Raw genomic sequence first — 27,311 nt, forward strand, 5'->3', positions numbered from 1 at the left:
TTCAATTTATTCCTGCAGTTTTTCTACTGATTATCTAATATGTCGAATCAGCAATAAGTTGTAACTGTAATTAGAATTATCTAGAACAGCCATCCAACATCTTTCTGGTTTTGAACACTATGGGTACTCAGCAGAGGCTGGTCTAGGAAACCAGCAAGACAATCTCACAAAAACATGTGGCTACTTCAAGGGAGTGGTCGTGTATTGTGCCCGGAATACATTTCTGCTTTTGAATTTAAGAGCTGCACAGTCAAAAAGAACATTAAAGATTGTCATTGTTCTATCAGATCCTTGAACATGTTTTTTTTTTTTTTAGGATAAAGGAAGAGTAGTATCTTTTGATTTACTCAATATATTAATTTATTACTTAGCACAAGGTATCAATTTATCACATTCTGCCTAAAATATTAGCTATGTTCAGTGCATTTGGGGAGCTATTTTTTTTGAAGATTCCAGAACACTTTTGAGGACTACTAGGCTCACTGAGGGCTGAAAAATCAATGCTTTGCCAGGTGCTCTGATCACAAGCTTTCAAATGAACATTTTTGCAGTCTTAAGGTTGATATTGCTGTCTCATTTATGGTTATTTATTAGTTAGCCCTTCTGGTTTCAATGGGGTTTACTCTTGGATAAGTGACACAACATGATACCTTTAGATTCCCTTATCCAGATTCTCACCATGGCCAACCAGGTGTGTCCATCCACATGCTAAATGGATTTGCAGTTTATATGTCTTTACAGCATAGCAAGGCCAATAAAGGAAAGATGTCATGCAAACAAGTAATATACAAAAATCATCTATGATGCAAACAAAACAACCGAAAATAAATTGCTGTATTAAAGACACCCACACCTAGTCTTTCTATATTGTATCATCATAAACCAAACCTATTTCCACTGGAGTGAAAATCAAGCTATTGATAAATCTTTTGAAGCTAATTTGCATCCTATTTACAGAGAGACTTCCTGATGCTGTAGATAACATTTTTTCCCCCTCAAAGAAAATGAGGCCACAGTCAATCTGTGTTGAGGACCTTATTTTCCCTGGACCTTCTTTGCATTTTGCTCGTGACAAAGAATTGTGGGTTCTCAGAAGAGACGCAATTTTCAGATGGTTTATTAATTAATCACCAATTAACTGCATGAAAGAACCTTAATACCTGGGAATTGTCTCAAAAAGCTTATTGTTATTAAAAAAGTGGATGAGATTTTCAAAATTCACTCTGCCTTACTTCAGGAGATTGTTCCACGCTTTTTTTTTTTAAATAACAGAACAAAGGATTAGTGATGGATGCACTACAAAGCAGCAGAAAAACAGGAAATTGTGAAAAAGAGAAAAACTAATAATAGAGTTACACTATTCTGCTAGTATAGCAGACAGAGAGGTAGTCCAAGGAAGCAATCTGCTCCTGATTGGGACAATTGCTACAATCTAGCTCTGCCAGATATTCAGTGCACCTTCTCACATCCTGAAGCCCCTCAGCTTGTGCTGGGATGATCCCTCCTAATGCTTAGAATTCTGGGAATTGTAGTTCCCATGCATCATACAAATGCAGGAACGCCAAGTTGGAAAAGGCTGATCTAGGAGTATTCAATAAAGCCTAACGGAACAGAGGGCTCATTTCGCAGTCTGAGAAAGTGAGGAGGAAGAAAAAGAATAGCATCTAAGAATGCCTACACTTCAGTAATTCAAGGGTTGTAACAGATTTCATGTCCTTGCTTGTTGTAGATTGCTTCTATAAACATTTCACTTTTGGATTTTTCTATTTATAGTGCTCTGTTATAAAATACAGAATATCTGTTTTGTTAATGGAAGACACCTTTCCACATGGCTCCAACTCAATATGTTTGGCTTTGCTATCTGGAATAGGGCTGAAATATATTCTAGTTTAAAAGATATTACTGTAAACCAGGGATATCCAGCCTTGACAATTTTTAAGATCTGTGAACTTCAAGCTGGCTGGAGAATTCTGGGAGTTGAAGTCCACAAGTTTTAAAGTTGCCAAGTTTAGACACCCTTGCTGGAGACTAGCACACTGCCATTAATAAGTATTTGTCCAAGTCAGTGGGGAGAGTGGATCTTAGGGTATAAAATCCATCCTTGAACAACTGTCTTTTTATTGCTACCTATTTACTTTTGAACTATGCTAACACCATTATAATGAAAAATCACACACACATTGTTCAGTAGAAAGAAAGCCCTTTGACAAGTTATATTTAATCTTATGTTTCCATTCCCTCGAAAGTATGGTACCTGCAAGTCTAAATGCAGTTCAAAAAGCCAGGCCCAACTTAGGGTCCTTCAGATTTTGGGTTATAATTCTCATCATACCTGGAAGTGTACAATTGAGGAAGGTGGATTCAGACTAAAACAAGCACTGCATGTACAGTGGTACCTTGGTACTCAACTGCTTTGAAATTTGGTACTTGATGCATTTGGGCGTGAATTTTTTTCCCCAGCATTCATCATTTGCTTGGTACTCAACACACAAGCTAGAACTTGTTGGTGTTGTCTGCCTTGTGATTAACTATATAATTCCTTATGGGAAAAATCTGTTTGGTAATCATTGTTTTTGGTACACCTACCTTCAGAATCAATTAACAATGAGTACCAAAGTACCATTGTATGTGTGAAAATCCCATTTTGAAAAAAAAAAGATGCTTCCATGGCAATGTTTCATAAAGAACACAGTCCAGTCCTGAATGAATTTGGCCCCTCTTTGGCCCTCCCCCACAGAAGTGACCATAGATTGTAATCCAGCAGTACTCATCATTGCCCACAGCAGGAGCCAAATGTTTAAAACAAGTCTTTAAAAACTTAAAACAGCTTCAAGAGTTTTTGTAAGGATTTAAGACCCATCTCTCTGATTTTGAAAATGACTGGTACATAAGGGAAAGCAAAACCTACTCATTTTAAACAGCCTTCTCCAAAGTGGTATCTTCCAAATATGTTGGAATTGCAGTAATTAGCCCTAACACATCTGGAAGACGCCAAGTTGGGAAATGCTGATCTTAAGTAGCCGAGGCACTTTAACTATGGTATCTGAATTTCTGTTCAACCAGTACTGTCCTAGAACTGTTTTTCTATGTGGCTTTCTCAGTTCTTATTTGGAGCTGCATATTTAAGGATTAATTTTAAACTATTCTTACATCCAAACACACCACAATGTTTAAAATAACAGTGCTCTGCTACCTGTCAAAACCACAAATTATTGCTTTATTTTAAATGGCAGCATTTCTACATACTGAAATAGCAAACTGAAATTTAATATCAGTAGTTTCTTTTGTAAAAGTTCTTTAACCTGGATGACACTGTGGCATCATTGGCTTTTCAGTCACAGATTAGAAAAGCATAGTTAACTGGACATTTTGTACTAAGGCTTCCACACATGGACCACAAAAATCCACATGACCTCTAGATGGCAGCAGAAATACAAAAGTTCTTATTTATTTCTAAAGTCACGGAACTCAACCAAGTGATTTTGAATGGCTTCTGCTGTTATCTAGTGGTTGTCTGGAGATTTTGCAGTCAGATTTAATAGTCATAGCTTGTAAGTGAGAATTCCCAACTTAATTCAATGTATTTGGATAATTCTGTACAAATAAGATTCCAGCTTTCCAACACTATCCTTCTAGTTCTCCATGATCAAAAATAGGTTGTGCCTGCCCAACATTTACCATAATGTGTGTTTTACAGGATTAATTCAGTTTTGGAGGGTTGCACAACACAGAGAACTATAAATCAAATCCATGGAGTGTTTTCACCAAAATGTGGTTGGCAACTTTCTGCTTCATGAAATCATGAAAACAAAGTCATTGTACGTAATTGTTCTCCTGTGCTAAGCTTAATGATTGAAAGAACAAGCTGAAGTGTCTCCTTATGAGTCAGTAAGTCAGTCTGGCCTCTCAAGACTGCAAGCTAATTTCCTTCCCTTTTCAGATAAATGCATGACGTCAACTACTTCTGACACCAGAGAGTATAGGAAGAACTCAAATTATCCCAAGAGAGGCCTGACACTCCTGTGCCAATTTAATTGTAAGTTCAATTCAATGCAGGTTGTAATTTTCCTATTTCAAATAAACTCTAAGAAATCCAAAGCTGCTGTTGTTTCCTCTGCTCAAGGCTGGTTGAATGCCGCATTACAATAATCCCTCCTCAAAGGGAAACAGAGCAATATGGAAATAAAGGAGTTCCTTTCCACAGTACCTATCTCGGTGACAGTGTTGAGAGGAAGGTTGCTCAGTCATTCTCCTTGTTGCTTGAAGGCTGAAAAGCAGCTGAAAAAAAATCTCTTTGGAACAGGAAAGCTGGGGTCCCTGGGCTATTCCAACTGGGGTCTGCTCTTCCCCTTGTAGGCAAAGTGAAAGATGTACCATCTACTCACAACTGACTGAAAGCTTGTGGCTAAATTGGGCTTCAAAAGAGGGCTGTGAAATTAATATAAATTTCTAAAGTGAAATGAGATGAGCAAAGCTCATGAGCAGCAGTCTCCGAACTATCTACGGCAGAAATACTACTGCATGTCAGTCAGCCGTGGAATGACAGCTTGTTGCTGAGGATTCTGGGTATTTTCTTGGACAGAGCACTGGCTTAAGATGGAGTGCTAGGCAGGGCTACAGCTTTTACTGAATGGAGTGTATATGCACTACAGGAGAGGTAGATGGGATGAGCTGCTTTTTCAAAGAAAACTGCCTAGCGTTACAGATATTCTCATCAGAGTCCTCAGTAAAAGAACAGTTTTCTGGACCAATCTGGAAAACCCTATTTCTTGGGTGTCTGGAAGATAGATGGATACACACCAAGAGCCTTCGAAAAAATACAGAATGAGATTGTACATTATGCTACGCCGTGGGTTGTTTCAAAATGGTTTAATCAACCATCACTGGCTGGGTCTGCACAAAATAAGTCCAAAAGAAACGAATAACCCTGTCCCAACTAACCAATCAACATTATAACTTAACTTGTGATCCAGGCTGCAGAAAGTCTAGTTAGAAATGCAGTCATCCTATCCACTAGTTGCAAAAGTGTGTATATATGTGGAAGTGAGGAGTGATTTAACTTACAAGTGGACTAACGTGTCAGTCTTCACAGTGGACTGTGGACCAAATGGGCAATAGAGGCTGCAATGGGCAATAGAGCATGCATCCAAGCCCAAATCCTTCTAACAAGAGAGGATTGAGAAGGGTCTGGCTGATTGCTTTAGGTGGAGTAAATCTTCAGCCAATTATTTTAATTGGGTGATGTACTTGTGCAATTTAAGGGACAGAATTAGAAAATATACATTTATAGAATGTTGCTCTCTTCTTAATTATAGTTCTCTTGTTCTAGGCATCAAATAGCCTCCCACCATTCCAGTGAACTTCAAGAATTCACAGAATTGCCAGCCAATAGCTGAAGACCACCAGGATCAGGAGCTAAATCTTTTCAGAGAGACTCAAAGAAAACTCCTGAATGGCACCCTCCTCCAAAATCTCCTAAGCCTCAGTCAGAAAGCACAGCATCAGGCAAGCTACCAAAACTTGTCATTAACTCTGTATGGCAGAAATCTCCAATAGAGCTAAATCTACCCACAGAAAGTAGAGTCCTACCATACTAGGCCTAGATGGTAGTCAAACTATTAAGACCAACACTGGGATAACTAACAGCATCCTTGTTTATAAGGTAATAGATTTTTGAGAAATGTTGGCCACCCTGATTCTCTCAATTACAGCCTCTCCTTTCAAAACTGAGAACAGAAATGATCAATAGAACCCAAATGTTATTAAAGTGCCAAGTTAATTAAATCTCCAGAAACTTCCTGAATCGAATGTGCAGCTATGGGCAGAGCAGTACCACCTTTCACTTAGCTGGCTTAAACTCTGCAACCATTACTGGTTGCAAAAAGCCGCATGTTCTTGAGCAGGCTGTTCCCTTGGGGAAGAATGAAACAAGGCCCTCTGCTTTGGCAGGAAGTGCTGCCCAATGTGAAAAGAAAGGGTAAATCTGAATTTGTAATTTCTTTGCTAAAATCCAAGCATATCTGGTTGGGAAATCACATGAAAGACAGGAGAATATTTTTTTTTCCCAAGGCACTTAAATATTGCTTATTAGGGCAAATGGCAGAACCTCAAGTGCTAGGCTGCCCTGTGTCACATTAGTGATATCTCTCCATGGGCTATGGAGAAGAGGCACCCAGTATATTGATAGAATGAACTGAGGGAAGAGGGAGGTCTTAACTTCAATGGCTAACTGAACATACTGGAAAGTATTTAAGAGGAAGACAATAAACCAGAATGGGATATTGTTCCGTTGCCTAAAGAAATATACAGACACTGGAAGGCTAAAAACAAATCCTTTGCCTGCTGGGAAGCTAAAGTCTAATGGAAGTGAAGCAATGCAAGTGTTTTTTAAATGTTGTCAAAGAATGAAGAGCTGCTTCCGGTTTTGCAAAGGAAGTGGGAATTTCTCATTGTATGTGGAAGGCAGGCCTTTAGTTTGAAGCCATGTCACATGCTGTAACTGACTGTGCTGGGACCTGATGGGTGGCAGCTATCATAAGCATTCTAAAGTCAATTTTCTAGGAAGATCCTGCCAAAGCCAAAAAGAAACACCATCAGCAGCAGGCCTTAAGATCTCAAGGTGCTCCAAAACAGCGTTTCTCAAGCTTGGCGACTTGCAGATGTGTGGACTTCAACTCCCAGAATTCCCTAGCGCCTAGCCAGTATGCTGACTGGCGAATTCTGGGAGCTGAAGCCCACATATCTTCAAGTTGCCAAGCTTGAGAAATACTGTTCTAAAGGGAAAGTGTGGCTGTCCCATTATTGATTCTCAAGCCAGAATCTGTCCCTAATCTGGCTTATATTTGTGCAGATTTGCACCTTCAAGTCATAATAAGAGCTCTTTGTGCATCTTACAGATAACATTTCATATCCCCCAAACAGCCAAGAAACTATAAAATAGCAAAAAGTGGGAAAAACAAACCTGCCTTCCAGCCTCCTAGAGCTTTTGTTCTGGACCATGAAAAGGCATTTTTTGTTGTTGCTGTTGTTAAAGCTACCAAACTCTTAATTTTGTGAAGACTTGAACTAAGTGCTGCTGTTGCATATTGAAGACATGGTAAAAACCTAATTTGTTTTTTTTTTTAAATAAAGAAAAAGAATACACAGGGAAGGTGATTTCACATTTTACAGCACTGTCCCCTCCCCAAAACAGACTTAGTGACCAATTAATACAACTACACTGAGGTGTAATATTGGGAATATATCTTTTAAAGTCAGAATGTCTCTTCCCCATCCCCTCCCACAATATCATAAAGTAAATATTAATTAGAACATAAGTCATGAATGCACCATTAAAGTGTCATCAAAAGATGTTGACCTAAGCAGTTTTTCATGATACACAATACGGCCCTCCCCAAAAAATCTGTCAATAATATACAGTTTGACAACTACATCTTGTAAATTAAACCCAATACTGCCGGCAGTCTATCCCTCTAAAGAATATTTGCCCCTTTCGGCTTTTCCTAGTAATCAGATAATAAAATACAGCACCTATAAATAAGCCAAAAAATAATATAATTATATGCATGTGTGTGTGTGTGTGTATGTATATATACCTATATCTATCTATATATAGATATATATACACATACATATTCATACCCATACATAAACACCAAAATCATCTATTGTTAGTTTTAAAGATATGGCAATAAAGGAATCTAAATCAGCGAATTTGTAGAAGCCGTAACTGATAAAACAGCTTATTGAAAAAAGGTGGCAGTAATGCACTCCAAGCGTGCACAAGTACGTAAGAAAATACCAACGTATAAAATTGCACACATGCACACACACATACGCACACTCATTCCTCCATACACTTCTATGCTCACGCATATACACATAGACAACAGGAGGAGTTAGAGACAATTTGGAAAATTGATGCTGTACTTTGATCGGCTCTGCAGCTGTCATAAAATAACAGGCAGAGCTAAATTTTGGGAGAGGAGAACAGTTCCTGTTGTGTGCTTTGGTTAACCATTCTGTAGTTTGACATTGTGATAATCGAGGGTTACGTACTCTTCCTCTAGGCCCACTACTCTCTTTTAGTAACCAGTATATGCCATGGGACCATGGATAATCATTTAGGAGTGCTTAACGATACTCCAAAGAAGCTGAAATGATTACCTTTATTCTCTGGAGTAGGTGAGACCAGAATAGCAGAATGGCTGATGAAATACCAGGCAAGCCCCAGATCGTAATCAGCCCCAGTAATGTTATCCTGTGAACTGTTGCCAGCTCTGGATGATGGAAATTCATCTGGTTGGGTGAGGCTTCTCAATGCACCACCACACTTTTTGAAACTGATGCCAGGTGAACACGTTCATCTTTCTTGCCAACCAACCCCTCTCCGTCAAAAAAACCCCACACATTGTATTTTGTATAGTATATTATCCTTATGCCACCCACCTGATTGCCTGGCGTGTGTTAAGGACTGTTTCCAGATGCCCATGTAATTTATTTTTTCTTTCAAAAAGCTGGTGTTTTTTTTCCTCTTCCAGATCACATAGGTCAATGATTAATGTGGCATGTGCAATCAGATGGGTTGAGGACTAGTAACTTATATGGACTTGTTGGCAAGGCTGGCATAATGCAAATTAATCTGAACCGATCAAGTACATCCCTTTTCCAAGCTGTCTCCCACACCTCCCAGAATGAGGTCTGATCCGCGTGCTCTGTGGTTAGAGGTTAAAAAGCAGATTATAAAATACCTAGATTTCAGAATTTTTCTTCTTTTTTTCTGTCCTGATTTGGCCTAAAATGGAGTGTATTAAACAAATTCCAGCCAACAAAGAGACTAGAATCAGTTAAAGCTATGAAACAATGTGCACTACAAGTCAATTTTCTATTCCACTTTACAAGAAAAACACTGAAGTCAGCTACCACAAATTAAGATGTTTTCCTGACGTATCTTTTTTTTTGTCTGTTTAAAAAATACATGGAGTAAATGCGTTTTTTTTTAAACCCCAAGTTTCGAACAATACTCTTTCTTGAAAATATTTAGGAATTCAAACTAGTGTGTTTAGAGTCGGGTTGACTGTGCAATCTCTTAGTGGCAACTGAAGAGCTACAAAACAACTTTTTTTTTTAATCTCAAAAAATCTCCCCTCCCATCTTTTTGTTTTCCTGGTTAAAGAAGATAATAGTGTATTATTATCGCTCTGTTTAGCCATTAGATGGCTGATAAAAAGCCCCCCTTTTAAATATGTGGGTTTAATTTTTTTTCTTGTTTGTATATATATATTTGTTTTAAAGCCCACACCAAAGAGGAGGGCAGAAGGCAAAAGCTGTATGAGTTTTTTTTCTTCCCCAGAAACTGTGGAAATCACTTTAGGGCAATTAATAGAAACACTTCAGGGTACAAAAAGCTGGACAAGTTTCAGTTTTCTTCCTTGAAAACACAAACATAAAACTGGGCTTAAACACTCCTTTTGTTCTCTATATGCACCTTGGCCTATGGCATTTTTTGCCCCGTGGCCTGCAGGGCGGTAAGTGCGGGACACAATAGAAACCAACAGAGGTCCAAGTTTTAACTTCCCCAGCCCTGTGGAGCTGGGTGAGCTTAATCTCAAAACTCCCATTCAACGGGCTCCTCTCGACTTGCAGCCTTCTCCAAACGGTGGATTATACTGTTCAAATTTGCTGCCTTCTTTTTCCTCAAGGTGTTGTCCCGTGTGTTCTTGGAGCACGCTGCCTCAGAAAAACTGAACAAGCTCTTGAGTGAGTTGGATTTCTGAGAGCTGGTGGTGGCCAGCGTGGAACTGGTACTTGGCACAATGGGCACTTTCTCCACACTTTCTCCCCTGGGCTTGCAGGAGCGCTGCCCTGCAAGGACTGAGGTAGAGGCATCCTCTTCTGGAGCACAGTTGGGCCTGGCCTCCAGAGTTTCTCCTGAATGTTGAGAGCTCAGGGGAGAACCCCGACGTGGTGCTTTGAGCCTTCCCTCGTCATCTGTGTCTTCCAAGCTCTCCATTCCCAACTGGAATGTCTCCGTTTTCTCCGAAGATCCGGCGTCTCGCAGTGCCTCTTCCCCTGCTTCGAAAGCTGACGCTGCTCGCCCTCCCTGAGACTTCATGGTTGCATTGCTGTACTCATCTGCTTCCAGGCTGCCTTGTTTTGTATCGGATGGGCCTTCTGTGTCCACCCCATCACAACTGTCTCCTTCAGAGCTGTGAACTGCCCGGCTGCTTCTAGCTGAAGGAGAGTCACTCGACCCAGCCTGGCTCTGGCCTCCAGCTTGGATTTCTTCAATAAACAGCTCTCGACGAATACGTGACCTGAAAGAAACAGGTGAGAAAGGAGTGTCACCACCGGTTGCACCTGGCACTTCCTCCAAGGACATCAAATGGGTGTATCTGGGATGATTCCACTATCATTACAGAGGTTACGCAGGCTGAGAGGAAGACAGGCAACCTTTCTGGGTGAGGGTGGCACAAAGTTTTTGGGGTAAAGTCAGGATAAAAGCTAAATTGGAATTAATTGGAACTTAATTTATTTAATACAGTTAATAGTGTATCTTCTCCGTGTATTTAGTAACTCCCTGATTCTGCCATATTAACATTTATGGTTCAACAGGGGCTACCCGTGTGACCTTGAGGGCAACAAGGCTGTATAGGTAGTCCTCGACTTATGACCACAATTGAATCCAAAATGTCTTTTGCTAATGAGACATTTTTAAGTGAGTTTTGCCTCATTTTACAACCTTGCTTACCAAAGTTGTTAAGTGAATCTGGCTTCCCCACTGATTCTGCTTGTCAGGTCACAAAACATGATCACAGGACTCTGGGACGCTGCAACCGTCATAAATATGAGTCAGTTGCCAAATGTCTGAATTTTGAACACCTGACTGTGGGGATGCTGCAACGGTCGTAAGTGTGAAAAATGGTTATAAGTCACTTTTTTCGGTGCCATTGTAACTTTGAATGGTCACTAAACAAACTGTTATATGTTGGGGACTACCTGTACGTCCTGAAGGCAAGAGACTGAATTAAGCAAGACTCCATCCTTGGAGATTCATGCCTTAGTAGAGAGTCTGAAATAAAATTTCACTAAAGAAACTTCAGTTCAGAGTTAAATTAATACAGATCATTTATAGAGCACTTTGCCATTCACCTCAGCATCCTATTCCCTATTCCAAGAATAGGAAAGACATGCTTCAGAGTAGCTTTAGAGAGCACACAGAGCAGTCATTAAGCAGTGCAGTCAATAAATGAGGCATCATGTGACTTATATCTGATTTTACCACCTTTTTTTTTTACTAAGGTTATTAAATGAATGGCTGCAGTCATTAAGTGAGACACGTGTGACTTCCCTTGCCGGCTTCCCCATTGATCTGGCTTGTCAGAAGCCAGTTGCAAATGCTAATCAGGTGATGCTGGGACTATCATAAATATGCAACAAGCACCCAAATCGTGATCATGTGATTGTTGGGACACTGCAGCGGTCCTCTCAGTGCAGGCCTGTCGTAAGTCACTTTTTTCAGCGCCATTATAACTTTTGGCTGCTAAATGAATAGTCATCAGACAAGGGCTCCCTGTATTCACTGTCTCTCCTGGAATATGTCTATCCTCCTTCTACCTCATCATTCTTCCCCTTTTCCGAGGGTCTCTTATTGGAAAAACGTGCCTAGAAGTTTGGTTGGAGGGAAAGAGAGGATTTCCTGTGATCAGTTTCTCCCCTCCAAAGTCCAATCTTGCTCTCCTTCTGATTGCAGAAGGAGATTTCCAAACTGTCCTATTATCTTGGGGAGAACGTCCCAAATACCTGAGTTTTCTGCAGCCTAAGTGAGCACGTTGAGATTTAAATGGCGCTTTCTCAGATACATTCTATATAATTCACAAATGGCATATGAGAAAAAAGACCGTCTTCTTCAAAGAGGAAATGGTCTAGGGCAGTGTTTCTCAACCTTGACAATTTTAAGGCATGTGGACTTCAACTCCCAGAATTCCACAGCCAGCTTTGCTGGCTGTGGAATTCTGGGAGATGAAGTCCACATGCCTTAAAATTGTCAAGGTTGAGAAACACTGGTCTAGGGTTTCCTGCCTGAGCAAGAGGTTGGACTAAAAGACCTCCAAGGTCTCTTCCAGCTCTGTTATTCCTAAACTTTATTTTAATGATTTCAGTTGCAGTACAATTAGTTAGAAAGAGATGTTTCTTTCTAACTCAGTCGGACACGCCTCTTCTAAAGGAAGCATTTGCTACTTGTGGATTTTATAAGTATGCTTTTTAGAACAAAACCTTATTAACTGGGTGCACAAAGCGATTAAGACATTAATTTGATACAACTATCTAACAGTGAAGTCCTATTAGGTACTTGATCAAAATGGTCTATTCACTACACAGGTAATCCCTGACTTACAATAGCAATTGGGACCAGAATTTCCATCGCTAAGTGATGCAGTTGTAAAGCAAAACTGCATCACTTGGTGACAGCAATCCTGCAGTCCTATTTGCCATCATTAACTGAATCTCATGGTTGTTAGGTGAGGCTTTGGCTGCTGGCTTCCCACAACCGGTCACTTGGGAAGCAGCAAGTTGCAAGTCCCAGGCCCAAAGGGAGGGAAGTGGTGAGAGGCACAGCAGGGGTCAGGTGCATGAGGGTGCACTAAAGGCACGGTGTGTGTTGTGTGTTTGTATGTGTGTGTGTATGTGATAGGTGTGGTGTGGATTGGGTGCCTAAGAGGCATGGGATAGGGTCAGAGAGGGTGCAAGGGGATGATCAAGAAGTGTGTGTGTGTGTGTGTGTGTGTGATAGGTGTGGTGTGGATTGGGTGCCTGAGAGGCATGGGGTAGGTCAGAGAGGGTGCAAGGGGATGATCAAGAAGTGTGTGTGTGTGTGTGTGTGTGTGTGTGTGTGTGTGAGTGATAGGTGTGGTATGGATTGGGTGCCTGAGAGGCATGGGGTGGGTCAGAGAGGGTGCAAGGGGATGATCAAGAAGTGTGTGTGTGTGTGTGTGTGTGTGTGTGTGTGTGTGATAGGTGTGGTGTGGATTGGGTGCCTGAGAGGCATGGGGTAGGTCAGAGAGGGTGCAAGGGGATGATCAAGAAGTGTGTGTGTGTGTGTGTGTGTGTGTGTGTGTGTATTGGGTGCCTGAGAGGAATGGGGTAGGTCAGAGAGGGTGCAAGAGGTGTGATGCGATATCGGTTGGATGTATGAGGTTGTGCACAAGGGGCACTATGCAGGTCGGGGCAGGTGTACGAGGGAGCGCCTGAGAGGTGTGGCACAGGGAGGGCCTCCAAGCAGTCAATACAGGTAATCCTCAACTTACAACAGTTCATTTAGTGAGGGTTCAAAGTCACAACGATGCTGATAAAAGGGACATATGACCGTTTTTCACACAGCATCCTCATGGTGATGTGATAAAAATTCAGATGCTTGGCAACTGGTTCATGTTTATGACGGTTGCAATGTCCTGGGGTCATGTGATCATTTTTGGTGACCCTTCAGACAAGCAAAGCCAATGGGGAAGCCAGATTCACTTAACAACTGTGTTACTAAATTAACAGCTGCAGCGGTTCACTTAACAATTGTGGCAAGAAAGGTTGTAAAATAGAGCAAAATTCAGTTAGCAAATGTTTCACTTAGCAACAGAAAATTTGGGCTCAATTGTGGTCATAAGACAAGGACTCCATGTAAAGTGTGATGTCAGAGGAGGATGTGAGGCTGGAGGAGAGTTATCCCAGCAACCTGCAACCTTCCCTGCCATTTTCCCCACTGATTTTTCTGGATAAGCTGGCAGAAAAGGTTGCAAATGGTGATTACGTGATTGTGGGATGCTTGGCAAATGGTTGCAAGCGTGAATGGGTTGCCTAGTACTCAAACCCCAATCATGTGACTATGGGGATGCTGTGTTGGTCTGAACTCTGAGAAATGATTCTAACCACCATTCATTCTTGGTATGGTCTCTGACCGAATGGTCATAAACTGCTTCTGTTAGACACAGACCAAACTACACAGCTGAAACTAATCTGTAATAAAGCAAGTCCCCTCCCAAGGGGCTTTTGTGAGGAAAAGGGCACAAAGACTGCTGGTTCTGCAGTAAAACAGAAACCTGGAAAAACCTGGAGCTACCTACCTATAATTGTGGAACCAATTAATGACTGTGCTGGTCTTCAAGTTGAGCTGTGTGGCAAGTTCCTCAATAGTTTTTGGTGATGGGTATGGCTTTTGCTGATAGGCTCGTTTCAGAGCTTCTTTCTCTTCTGGAGCCAAGACAACCCGTGGCTTCTTGAGCTGATGGTGTGGTTGTGGGCTGGCCCCCTGGCTGTAATCTATTCCAGTGGAAGATGATTCCGAAGGCTGGCTGTCACTGACTGAGCTGTGCCGCCGTTTCATGTATGCTGGAAAATAAAGGAAGCCATGCTGTCAGCTAGAGACAAAAGCAACAAATGGGAAAGCTGGTTCTTAACGAGAAGGTTCTGCAACTCTATGGGGCATATGAAATCTACTTAAAATTGTTTTACTTAGCCAAGACACATCTATTAAGATTGACAGTTTCTTTTCATGTTTTATGCACAAGATGTATCTAGCCATCCTGTAGGGTACTGTGTGAAGTCTGAAATGCGCTCAGAAGCTGATAAACGGGATTGTATCTCATAGATCAAATCAGACAGTAGGTCAGGATCTCCTGGAAAATCTTTTGGTGCATGGCAAACGACAGCTGTCCCTTAACAGTTTAACATTTGCAGTAATACTCCTCTCTTTCCGCATTTAAGTATTGAAACAGTGCTTGGCTTAATCAATCTGTACAAAGGGGCTTTGTTTGATTTTTGTTTAATTATAAACCTTAAAATAAATTTTTGAATTTAGAATTTGGTACCTATAAATGCTTATCTTTTGCCTAAGTTTTCAGCAGGGACATATTTCATATTCAGTAATAATATTAACAATCAGTGAACCACCTAGTTAATTGCTGAAAGAAGATTGCACAGACTGACTACAAACAATAGTATAACAAAATAGCCACAATAGTACAATGGAATATCTGCAAGAAAGACCATTGCTGGCAAATAAGAACTGGTGGGACCCCAAAATAGACAAAATAATAGAAAATGAAAACCTAAGGTGCTCTGGGACTTCATTTATTTAAAACATTTATACAGTATAGCCGCCCATCTTATAACCAGCCCTGGGCAGTTTCTAATCTTCAGAATTCAAGCAAACACCTGCCCTAACACTTAACACTTAACAATTGTTGAAAAGAAAGACAAAACAAATGTCTGGATAGTGAACACTGGAGTACCTGAAGACAGTAGAATAGAAGAGAAAGAACTGGAGAAAATTACAAAATACTAAGATCTGAAAATAGAAGTAGAATGACTGTGGCAAAAGAAAGCAAAGACAGTGTCAATAGTAATAGGCGCCTTTGATTCCAAAATATCCGGAGTGCCACCTGAACACCATTGGCATCTACAAAATCACCATCAGACAATTGTAAAAGGCAGCTTTACTTGGAACAGCCTGCATCCTGTGACAATACCTTTAACACCATCAAACAACATCTGCCTATTCCAGGACTCTATAGGCGAATAAAAATACCAAATCCAGACTAAACAACTGTGTGATGAACTACAATACAAATTTCACCATCCTGAAGTCTGCCTATCTCTGGCTTAGCTCCACAGGAGGCCAGACAAGTTGACCTTTGACAATTAATGTCTTGCCTAACTGTGTGAGTTACAATTCAAACTCATCTGAAATACATATGCTTGCAGGTGCCTTAAGAAAAAAAAAAGGTGATTTCTATACTGAGATTCCAGTCTGAGAGAGCCAACTGCTCATCTGGCAAGTCTTAACAGAAATCAGGACACACCAGCCTCCATGAAAATCTTTGTAACTGAACCAGACTTATTTACCTAATGCTTCTGTTCCCCAACTGATGCTTCAGCTTGCAATCCTTAGAGATGCCTCTATCTTTTAATGTCTGCTCCTACCTCTTTCAGTCCTGTTTTGTTACTTTGGAACTCAGCCTTCACTTGATGTAAATATGGGGTTGGCTCCTGGATTTTTGTCTGCCGATTCAGATGCCTGATTTGCAGCCCATCTCAGGCCACATTTATTGGTCCTGCAGCTAGCCCACGGTCCCATCTATCCAACCTGAGATGCTGGAGGTCACACTGGAGGATTTCTGCTGGCAAAGCATCTATTTTTTTTTAATTATAGCTCTCCCTGTAAACATGAGTATCCTTGAACTGCCATTTCTGCCAACCACAAGGAATCTACCTCCTTTCTCTAGAGAGAGAACGGTGGGTCTGCATTTCATTTATATTTATTGTTAAAGACTGAAAAGCTCTTTTACAATAGCAGTCGTGTCCTGCATAACTATGCCTCAAGTAATTTTATATTTCTTAAATTAATTAAAAAGTTAAATCAAATAACCTAATGATTTTAATATTTGTTAACTTTACTAAGGATGGCTACAAACTCTACACATACTATATCACATACATACATCGGGCTACCCTTGAAGACCACTTAAAAGCTTCAAATTTGTATATATACTTTAGTTTTTAATTTATGTATCTTTTATATCTACTAGCTTTTTGTAATTCTTTATAGATTTTATATATAAACATATACACCTACATACCTTGATTTTTTATGCTGCTTTGTAATGGCTGTACCCCATCCCCATACAAGTCTATGATTGTAACAGACTAAATTTGATTAATTGGTCTTGGGTGAATCAGATTATTCCACACTACCCTGGTTGTTCTGCTTGTTAAATATTTTGAACAAGTTGTTTGAACAGTTATCAGATTTCAGAGCACAAGAGGGCGCTTGCAGCCTGTGGAATTTGTGATTCTGTTTTCCTGAATTTAAAGTTGGGAGATGATTGTTTTGATGACTTACAACAATCGGAAACTTGTATTCCTGTAGCTGTTATTCATTTCCAGGAGTGGTGAAATCATTTATGAAAACCTTATGACCATCTATTACAGCCTGACCCAATCTACTATCCTCCTAATATTGGAGACATGATAACCATGAAAAGTGATGAGTTTTTCTACTGCTCTGGAAATAAAATATTATAAAACAAAGACAATAAAAGATGACAGTTCAGATATGGTAGCCAGATAGCTTTAATTAAGAGGAGAATGAACTAATTCAAAGATGATTAGGTTATTGGTGGCTATTAGTCTTGATGGTTGTTTTCTCTCTTCTGAATCAGAAGCAATATTGGGCAGAGGCCAATCTGGGCTACAAATTCAAATTCAGAATAGAGCTTGGAAAGGACCTTGGAGGTCTTCTAGTCCAACTCCTGATCAAGCAGGAGACCCTATACCATTTTAGACAAGTGGCTGTCCAGTCTCTTCTTAAAAACCTCCAGTGATGAAACACTCACAACTTCTGAAGGCAAGATGTTCTACTGGTTAACTGTTCTGTTAGGAAGTTTCTCCTGTTTCTTGTCCTGCCCTCTGATGCTTTAGACAGTGTTTCCCAAACTTGACAATTTTAAGGCATGAGGACTTCAACTCCCAGAATTCCACAGCCAGTGTTGCTGGCTGTGGAATTCTGGGAGTTGAAGTCCACATGCCTTAAAATTGTCAAGTTTGGGAAACACTGCTTTAGAAAATAAGCTGACCTCCTCTTCTTTGTAGCAGCCTCTCAAATACTGGAATGCTGCTATCATGTCACCCCTAGTCCTTATTTTCTCTAAAGTAGCCAAATCCAAATCCTGCAACTGTTCTTCATATGTTTTAGTCTCTAGGCCTTTAATCATCTTGGTTGCTTTTTTCTGCACTTTTTCCAAAGTCTCGACATCTTTTTTGTAATGTGGTGACCAAAACTGGATGCAGTATTCCAGGTGTGGCCTTACTAAGGTTGTATAAAGTGGTACAACTTGATACGTTATCTGGAACTCATTTTGACTTGTGAAATCTGAATAAGTGGACAGGGTGCTGTCTTTGGTATGTTTATTGCTGTTTGTGGGATGCATCCATGCCTCCTCAGCTCCTATGTGTAGCTGTAGTGGTAGTGGATGGTAAATAATGAACTGGATCCAGGAGGTTAACCAATGCTCATTTGGGAAGAGTTGTGCCTATATCCTTAAAAGAGGCTGTGGTGCACCATTCCTTAAGAGCCCCTTTATCTATTCTTGACAACCACCTGGTCTCTAATCTTTCCTTTTTAAGGGAGATTATTAACACAATGGTCTATAACAATGTTTCCCAAACTTGACAATTTTAAGGCATGTGGACTTCAACTCCCAGAATTCCACAGCCAGCAACACTGGCTGTGGAATTCTGGGAGTTGAAGTCCTCATGCCTTAAAATTGTCAAGTTTGGGAAACACTGGTCTATAAGGAACAAATAATATGGAGCTTTTTTTTCAGTGAGGGTTCAAGGCCTGGAGATATGACAGAGATGAAAGTGGTTTTATTTATTTATTTGAATTTATTAGCCGTGCAACTTCAAAGAAATCTTAATGACCCTGGTCAGGATTTGGATGGAAGTATTGCACCGTTCTTGATCTTCTGAGACCTCTCTTTTTTCCTTCTGATGCAGGCCCACTGAACATTTCTCCTGCATGGCCTATGAGGATTGGGAATTGAAAGCATTGCTTTACAGTGTTTCGGCTCCTTCCTTAACAGTCAGTTCCAGCTGATGGTGGAAGAGATACCTCAATAGCTATATAAACTGACTGTGAGTTCTTTCATTAGTCTGACGTACAATATTCTCTGTATAATTGATCATATCCAATTGTGCATCACTACCCCAGACTGCATAGGAGATGCTGTTGATGCCTTGTCCTAGTTGATGCCTTGTCCCAGGGGCTGCCATAAAGAAGAGGGGATCAAGCTATTTTCCAAGGCGCCTGAAGGCAGGACAAGAAGCAACGGGTAGAAACTAATCAAGGAGAGAAGCAACCTAGAACTAAGGAGAAACTTCCTGACAGTGAGAACAATTAATCAGTGGAACAGCCTGCCTCCAGAAGCAGTAAATGTTCCAACACTGGAAGTTTTTAAGAAGAGACTGGACAGCCATTTGTCCAAAATGGTGTAGGGTTTCCTGCCTGAGCAGGGGGTTGAACTAGATGACCTCCAAGGTCTCTTCCAACTTTACTACTACTACTACAACTATTATTATTATTATTATTATTATTATTATTATTATTATTATTGATCATTGCACAGTCAGCCAGATGTTCAGACTGGATTTGGCATTTTGTCTACCTATCGAGTCCTTACCCAGGACCTGGGATAGGCAGATGTGGATGTTTGATGGTATTACAGATATCGTCGCAGGATGGAAGCAGTTCCTAATAAGGCCGCCTTTTGCAATTGACTAATAGCGAATTTGTCAATGCCAATGGTGTTCAAGTGGTGCTCCAGTTGTTTTGGGATTGCACCCAGGGAGCCTATGACTATTGGTACTACCCTTGCTTGCTTTTGCCACAGTCTTTCTATTTCTATTTGTAGGTCTTTGTATTTTGTTATCTTCTCCAGTTCTTTCTCTTCTATTCTGCTGTCTCCAGGCACTGCCACGTCCACTATCCAGACTTTTTTGTCTTTCTTATCGACAATTGTTGTTGTTGTTGTTGTTATTATTATTATTATTATTATTATATAAGGTACTGAGTGTGGATGAGACAAAGTAGGCTGAAGCTATAGTAAAACATAGCAAGGTGAAGTTGCTTCTACATCAAGGGTCTCATAAGAGTTATTACTATTGGACAATGTGAACACCTGGTGGGTGGGGGTGAGGGAGTCTATAATTTAACTAAGCACATTTCTGAGCAACAACCCCAGAGCTGGCTTCGCTTTCTTATGTGCCAAATGTGAATTTTTCAGTAAAATATAATAATACTCTTGGTAAAATAATGTCCCAGGCATTTCTTTTTCTGGAAATGCCTACTGGACAGTTGACATTACTTCAATACTGTTTCTTAATATGTGTACTGGCTCTAAAGCAATATGTAAGTAACTCATAGCTATTGCTGCATGGACGTGGGGGCCATAGTTACTAGGCAGAGGGGTTCTTCTCCAGTTCTGACTGGTTTATTAGTTACTGCCCTACTAGAATGGGAAGACATTGTGATAATGACCCCATCACTGTAGGTCAGTGGTTCTCAACCTGTGGGTCACGACCCCTTTGGGGTCGAACAACCCTTTCACAGGGGTCACCTAAGACCATCAGAAAACACATATTTCCGATGGTCTTAGGAACCGAGACACCGCTCCTCTATTTCCTTGCCCTCCTCTTCCTCCTCCCCTTCTTCCTCCTGCTGCCCCCCAGGCGGCTCGGGCGGGCGCTGGGACAAGAGGGATGTCTGGGGGAGAGCAGCTGGGCTGGCGGAGGGGCTGCAGCACCAGCCCCCACCGCGGCTCCATCGGATGGGCGGAGGGCAAGGGCAGGCAGTGCAGAGTCCCGGCTGGGGTGGCTGTTTCCTCGCCCTCCTCTCCTTCTTCCTCCTGCTACCCCCCAGGCGGCTTGGGCGGGCACTGTCCCCACCGCGGCTCTATCGATGAGTGGAGGGCAAGGCCGGGCAGCCCGGAGTCCCGGCAGGAGCAGCGGCTGGGCCGGGGGCAGCAGGGAACCCCAACGAAGCAGACGTGCCGCCGCTGCCACCAGAGCTGCTGCCTCCCGTCCTGCTCCCCTGCCCCACCCGTTCAGCTGAGGACATGGCAGAGGCTGGGCCAGGGGTGGTAGGGACCCCCGACGATGCTGCCATAAGAGAGAGAGAGAAAGAGAGAGAGGAAAGAGAGAGAAACAGAGGAAAAGAGAGAGGAAAGAGAGAGAGAAAGAGAAAGGAAACAGAGAGAAAGAGAGAGGAAAGAGAAAAACAGAGGAAAAGAGAGAGGAAAGAGAGAAAGAGAAAGAGGGAGGAAACAGAGAAATAGAGAAAGAGAGAGAGGAAAGAGAAAGGAAACAGAGAGGGAGGGGGGAAAGAGAAAGAGGAAGAGGAAAGAGAGAGAAAGAGAAAGAGGAAAGAGAGAGAGAGAGGAAAGAGAGAAACAGAGGAAAAGAGAGAGGAGAGAGAGAGAACTAAGCTCTGCCGACGTTGTCGCCCTCTTGGCGCTCTCTCTCTCTCTCTCTCTCTCTCTCTCTCTCTCTCTCTCTCTCTCTCCCTGGGCGCTTCTACAACCAGGCTGGGCGGAGCGGCCTTCCTGCCCCCCCTCCCCGGCCAGCTGGATGGGGGGGTTAGGGGTCACCACAACATGAGGAACTGTATTAAAGGGTCGCAGCATTAGGAAAGTTGAGAACCACTACTGTAGGTAGTCCTCAGCTTATGACCATTTGTTTAATGACCATTCAAAGTTATGATGGCATTGAAAAAAGTGACTTATGATCAGTCCTCACACTTATAACCATCATACTCTCCCTGCGATCACATGATCAAAATCTGGGTGCTTGTCAACTGGCATGAATTTACGACAGTTGCAGTGTCCAGGGGATCATGTGATTGTCCATTTGCAATCCACCCAGGGGACCTCTGACAGCAAAATTAATGGAGGAAGCTGGATTCACTTAATAACCATGTGATTTGCTTAACAACCACAGCAAAATGTCATAAAATCAGGCATAACTCACTTAATGACCATATGGCTTAGTGATAGATATTCTGGTCCCTATTGTGGTTGCAAGTTGAGGACTACCTGTATGTGCTTGGATTACTGCATATGGTCTATGTGGGATTACAGTTAAAACAATTCTGAGCCAGCTAGTAAACCTGTAGTACTTCCTACTGCCTTCTAAGTGCAGTTCAAATGGCAGCTTTAATCTACAAAACCCCTCTACAGGTTGGCTCTGAGATACCTACAGAACCATCTTCTCCAACTGGAATTGAAGCATCCACCTCGTGCATCCTCCAAACAATTTGAAAGGTGAGGTAAGGCTTGCAAGTTTGGCTTTTTTAGTGGATTACTTATTTTTTCATTTAATTATCAGAATTGCATCCCCTCTTTTTGCTCAGGAGGGGATCGAACATCTAACTCAGCATAGATATTTCTACTCTATCACTGGCTGCTGGGTTAGTTTAATTGTATGCACCAATGTGCGTGCTTTTTGTCTAATTTTAACCTTCCTAGATCATATTAAACGCTTCTTCCCACACACTAACCTTTTCGATGTTTTTATTTATTTATTTATTTATTTTGGATATCTAAGGCAACTGCAAACACCAACTCTGGGTGGCCCACAAGCTGTGGGAACTGCATGACTCAGAAGGTTACGCTCTTGGCCAGTGATATTTGAAACATATTGAAAACATTTTCAATTAAATGAGAGCGTCATCCTGGGCTGGACATCAATCCCCTCCCTTCGACTTGCAGAAGGGACAGAAGAAGTTACCTTTCTTCTCCATGCGCTTCATGTCCATCAGCTTTTCCACATTGTTTGGGTCATTGAGCCACAACTGCATGCGCACAAATGGCTCCCGGCCCTTCAAGCTCAGTTTGTGCCAGGGCTTTGGGCGAGCAAGTAGGTCTGAGACGGAGCCTTGTGTCAGCCCCAGGATCGTTTCCCCAAACAAACGCTGACCTGAAAAGGAAAGGCAAACATCAAGTTATTTGTGCTAAAAAAGAAAAATAAAAAAAATAAAAAAATACCAAGTACAAGAGAAACAAGACTTTATAGATCTGCATGCAAATGAAAGAAAAAACAAAAATCAAAAGATGCTCCATTGTTTGGGCTTTTCTTAACAGGACGGATACAATCCCTAAGAACCAGCAAGCAGTTTATAGGGAGATGGCTAATTCTTTTGGCCCCTAGAGAGCTACCTGGTATCTGTATTGAAGAGGAAGACGGATCACAGTCAGTCCTTAAATGCTCTTCATCTCAAAAGCCTGGAATTTGGCACACAAACTCATTCACAGAGTGGGGTCACAATAAAATGCTTCTGTTTTCTGTAGTGGCTGTGAAAAAAATTAGCTTGCTCCTTAGGTCACGCTACAAGGAACACTTTTGATTCAGAAGCTCTTACTCTTCAAAAAATCATTTCGGATTCTGAGTCAGTTCTAGAACACACGAGACAAAGAAGAGACACTCTAGCAAAGGGTATCTGAATGGTAAACATCTTGCAATAACCAAGAATGTCACAGGGCTATACCTCCAACAGGTATGCACCAAAACAGGTGGCCAGCTCAAACTTTTCTACTTTCACTATTAGCCTTCCTGTATTTGAAATTCTGTACAGCGAGAGCCAGTTAAGGTACCAGACTAGGAACCAGGAGACTGTGAGTTGTTAGGTATAAAACCAGCTGGGTGACTTTGGACCAGTCAGGAAGCAAGCAGTGGCAAGCCACATCTGAAATCTTTCCAAGGAACTGCAGGGAAAACGTCCAGGCAGTCACAAGGAGTCAAAACTGACTTGAAGGCATTTAAAAAAAAAGTCCCTCTCTAAGAAAGATGGGCAATTTCTAAACCTGAGAAACAAACAAAGAAACCAAAAAGCAAACAAAACCAAATCCAACAATGATCTAGCATTAGACAGATACTTTCATACATTTTCCCCTAAAAATCTCTTTTATTTAATAAAGTCAAATGACGATTAATGCTTCTCATTAAAGAGGGCTTGTAAAGTGATCTCATGAAAGCAGACATGCAAATAATAGTAGAAAGTGGGATAGCCTAGCATTATACTGTAATCCAAATTAGATATGATTAAAATCAGAATTAACGACGTGCTTTAAAGACTCCAGCAGTGAAGTGGAATATAAATCCACAATGGAAATTAAAAAAAACAACCTTTTGATTCTGGAGTTCCCGAAATGATTTATGGAAAATGAAGCTGAGGGAAGAAATGCATAATGCCTTTTGAGGGTAGAAAGGCCGGTTCTACAATAATTTATGACTGTGTTGTAATAGCTAAGGCCTGGACTGGAACCACAGAGTCAGAGATTTTACTCCTGGAAGCTCCTGTGATGACATGATATGGGGCCAGCCTCTATCCCCCCCTCTCTCTCTGCCCAACCTCCCTCAAAGGGTTGCTGTTTGGGGGACAGACATGGAGTGCCATGTTTGCTGCCTCCACTGAAAGAAAGGTGGGATATGAATCCAGTAAACAGATAAAAACATATTCATATTTCTTGCCAGTCACAGGAGCTGATGCAGACACATGTGTTGTGCCCAAAGCAGGGCATCTCCTCCCGCAATCCCTACCAATCGATTATGGTTATGAGAGCTGCAAGACTTCAAGACTGCAAGCTTCAAACCAAATGAATCACACCCAAATGCAGGCCCATGAGCGAATGTAAAAGAACCCCCCCCCTCTAATTTCTTTGAAGGTCTAATTATCTGGATAACTTTATCCTTCCCCTAGGGTTGCTGTTTTCATGGGCAAAAGGGCAAGACTGATTCTCCTAGCTGGGAGGACTTCCTGCTGTTCAAGGTTGAGGACCTTACAAGAGAGATAATGAAAACAAAGACTAGCAACAGACTGAAACAATTTCCAACCTGTATTTCCTTAGTCAGCTCCTGCCATTCAGGGCACCAGATGCTCAAACCTTACCATGGTCAGGCTTCATAAGAGTGCCATTCCATTAAGCTAATCAAAACCATTCAAACAATCAACCTGGCACCCCCCTGCTCCCTACTCAGCCGCTGGCATGACAAAGCCTTCTGGAGGGCAAGCTGTGTTTTTTTTAAAATTCCGAGACCTTAAATGAACCTTAACTATCAGGATGGAAAGTTTTCATTTTATCTATTTTTGTCTTCACAGAAACTTTCTTAGTGAATGATTCTGTTCTACATCTAATGCTCAGTTCACATACACACCTGAATCTGTGGAAACTTAAAAGGACTACAGTACTTCTCCTTCCAATTTGATGTTAATTACACAAATTTGAAGGTTCTTAATTCTTTATCTTTGCAGCAATGCCTAAAAGGATGGCTGCGGAAATATGTCTGTCTTCCCTGTTCTTCTTCCATCCTATAAATGTAATTTATGCAACTTTTTTTGAAATAGAAAATAATTTCCTTGGATTGATTTCATTTTAGCAAGCATTGCCTTACTGGAAACATTTACTAGATACAATATTGACCAACTCATCATCCTCCAGATAGTTGAGACTATAATTGGGTAAGCATTCTGGAAGTCTAATCCATCTGGAAGGTGCCAAAATGGGAAGGCAATGTAATCTACTCACCAAAGCTCCATTAGAACAACAAAAGCAGAGAACTGAAAGAAGAGGTTAAAGGTCTTAGGCTTTAACCTTTTCTTTTACCAGGAGACTAACTAACTTAAGGCATTCACTCTGTCTCAACCCTAATGAAGGGGACAATGGGAAACCACTTCCAAGAGTCCATGTAGTTACAAAGAGTCAAGATGGGCCTGAAGGCATAAAACAAACTCTGGAAGGATTTAAGCCAGCAAGTCCAACCTCCTGCTATCTGCAGGGATCCAAGCCAAACTATCGCCAATAAGATGGTTTGATGGTGGGATGGGTGGCATATAAACTTAATAAATAACCTGGCTATCTAGCCTCTGTTTGAACACATTCAGGAAAGAGAAATCTACTACCTGTGGGTAACTGGCTCCACTTATTTATCTGTTATATCTAAAAACTATCTCCTATGAAAACCAATCTCAAATCATTTTCCAAAATATAAAATGCAATAATAAAACAAGAAATGAAAACATTAATTGAAACTGTCCTGGTGGAGAAGAAAATAGAAGCAAAAGACCCTTCCATTCACCATTTATAACAGAGAAGGCCTGTCCTAGGCGGAATAATAAGTTGCCCCCAAAACCGTAAAGGATATAATAAGTGCTGCCACAATAATTTCAGAAAGGTTCAGGGTACTACCATGAAGAAGGCCCTCCTTGGCTAACAAGGCATTGCTGTGTAGTTCTAGTGTCTAGCCACTAACACAAAATATTTACATGCCAAAAGCCAACTCCTGAACTTGGCTCAAAGAGTGATGGGTAAGTGGAATGGTCACTTCATTAGCAAACAAAGTAATATGTGCATGACTGATGCCCAATCCAGTGAGGTGGTTACCACACTCTGGACCACTAATACAGTTATCAAAAACCTTTCTTGCTACTGGATCTCTGCAACCAGTAGCACTCCTTTCTTCCATCTATGGTCTCTTTCAAGCCATCATATTGAAAACTGCCAACAGCGTCTTCTTATCCCCACACCTCCTACAGTTTCCTTTGTATGACTATGGTCCCTGGTTTTAAAAAAGATGCTTATCTGCCGTTGGCATTGGTCGGTTTCAATATTTTATATTGGATTTATATTTATGTATTTATCAATTTACTTTTTATTTAATCATTAATTTATATTGAATAAAACATTCAATATGCTTTTGCTTCCTATTGTTTAACACCTTCTTGTTTAAAAGTTTTACTATATAGCTCAGTGGTTCTCAACCTTTTTAATGCCGCGACCCCCAACCAGTTGTAAGTCGAGGACTACTCAACCAGTTGTAAGTCAAGGACTACTCAACTGGTGCAGCACCATTTGCAGAATGGGACTTTTGCTGGGCTCAGCAGGGCAGAGACAGCCTGGACAATTCCTATTGGCTTTTGAAAGCCAATAGAATTAGACTCTATTCAAGAGAGTCTATTCTATTGGCTTTCAAAAGCCAATAGAATAAAAGGGAGTAGCACAGCTAAGGAAAAGGGGGGGGGGAAATGGCAGATTGCGTTGTTTGGTGACCCCCGTGAAATGGTTGTTCGGCCCCAAATGGGGTCCCGACCCACAGGTTGAGAACCACTGATATAGCTGATTATCATATTGATTGTCTTTATTTTTGTGGCTGGGGAACACTTAAACATATTCTAAAAATCAATTAATTAATAAAGAGAAGCATTATCAACAGATTGATAGAATTAAGCAATATTGATTGTAGGAAGAAGTCATGATGGTTCAAGAACCTTTCACTTGGAGGTCCTTTCATCAATGGGGTTTCCCATCTTGGATATGTAGCAAAGGAGTTTTCATCGGCAGCTTTCAAACAGTCTCCACAGGGACTGATGTCTCTTCAGAAATTTTTTTTTTCAGCTGGCACAGAATTTTCCATTTTGCTAAACCTTTCGACTTTAACTAAACTGCTTATTCTGGCTAATGCTGTTTTTACAGAAATATATATATATATTTAAAAATTGTACAGTATTTTGATATATTCACTCTTGTTCTGGAGCTGAACTCTTTTATGTCAGAGTTAAACTTACAACACAATATATATTGAACAGAAAAGTGGGAGAGTGGGATTTATTCACTCTTGTTCTGGAGCTGAAATCTTTTATGTCAGAGTTAAACTTACAACACGATATATGTTGAACAGAAAAGTGGGAGAGTGGGATCATATCAAATATTCCT

The 27,311-nt window shown here is 41.1% G+C and overlaps 1 protein-coding gene across 6 annotated transcripts in view; it reads right to left on the bottom strand.

Annotated features, from left to right (window-relative positions):
• CUX1 (cut like homeobox 1) overlaps positions 1-27,311 on the bottom strand; it is a 372,829-nt gene that overhangs the window by 30,537 nt on the left and 314,981 nt on the right. For 5 of the 6 annotated variants that reach the window (XM_039333967.1, XM_039333965.1, XM_039333964.1 and 2 more), the window contains 3 exons: positions 22,333-22,521; positions 14,115-14,379; positions 301-10,316 (listed from right to left, as the gene is read on the bottom strand). The exons of the other annotated variant lie outside the window; for it this stretch is intronic. In XM_039333967.1, coding sequence (XP_039189901.1) covers positions 9,608-10,316; positions 14,115-14,379; positions 22,333-22,521 — 1,163 coding nt within the window. In that variant the 3' untranslated portion in view covers positions 301-9,607. Of the gene's footprint in view, positions 1-300; positions 10,317-14,114; positions 14,380-22,332; positions 22,522-27,311 lie in introns of those variants that run through there. 6 annotated transcript variants of the gene reach the window in all.

This window comes from Crotalus tigris, unplaced genomic scaffold (genome assembly GCF_016545835.1).
Source record: "Crotalus tigris isolate CLP2741 ecotype Arizona unplaced genomic scaffold, ASM1654583v1 scf7180000024514.4999324561:1519799, whole genome shotgun sequence".
NCBI lineage: Eukaryota > Metazoa > Chordata > Lepidosauria > Squamata > Viperidae > Crotalus > Crotalus tigris.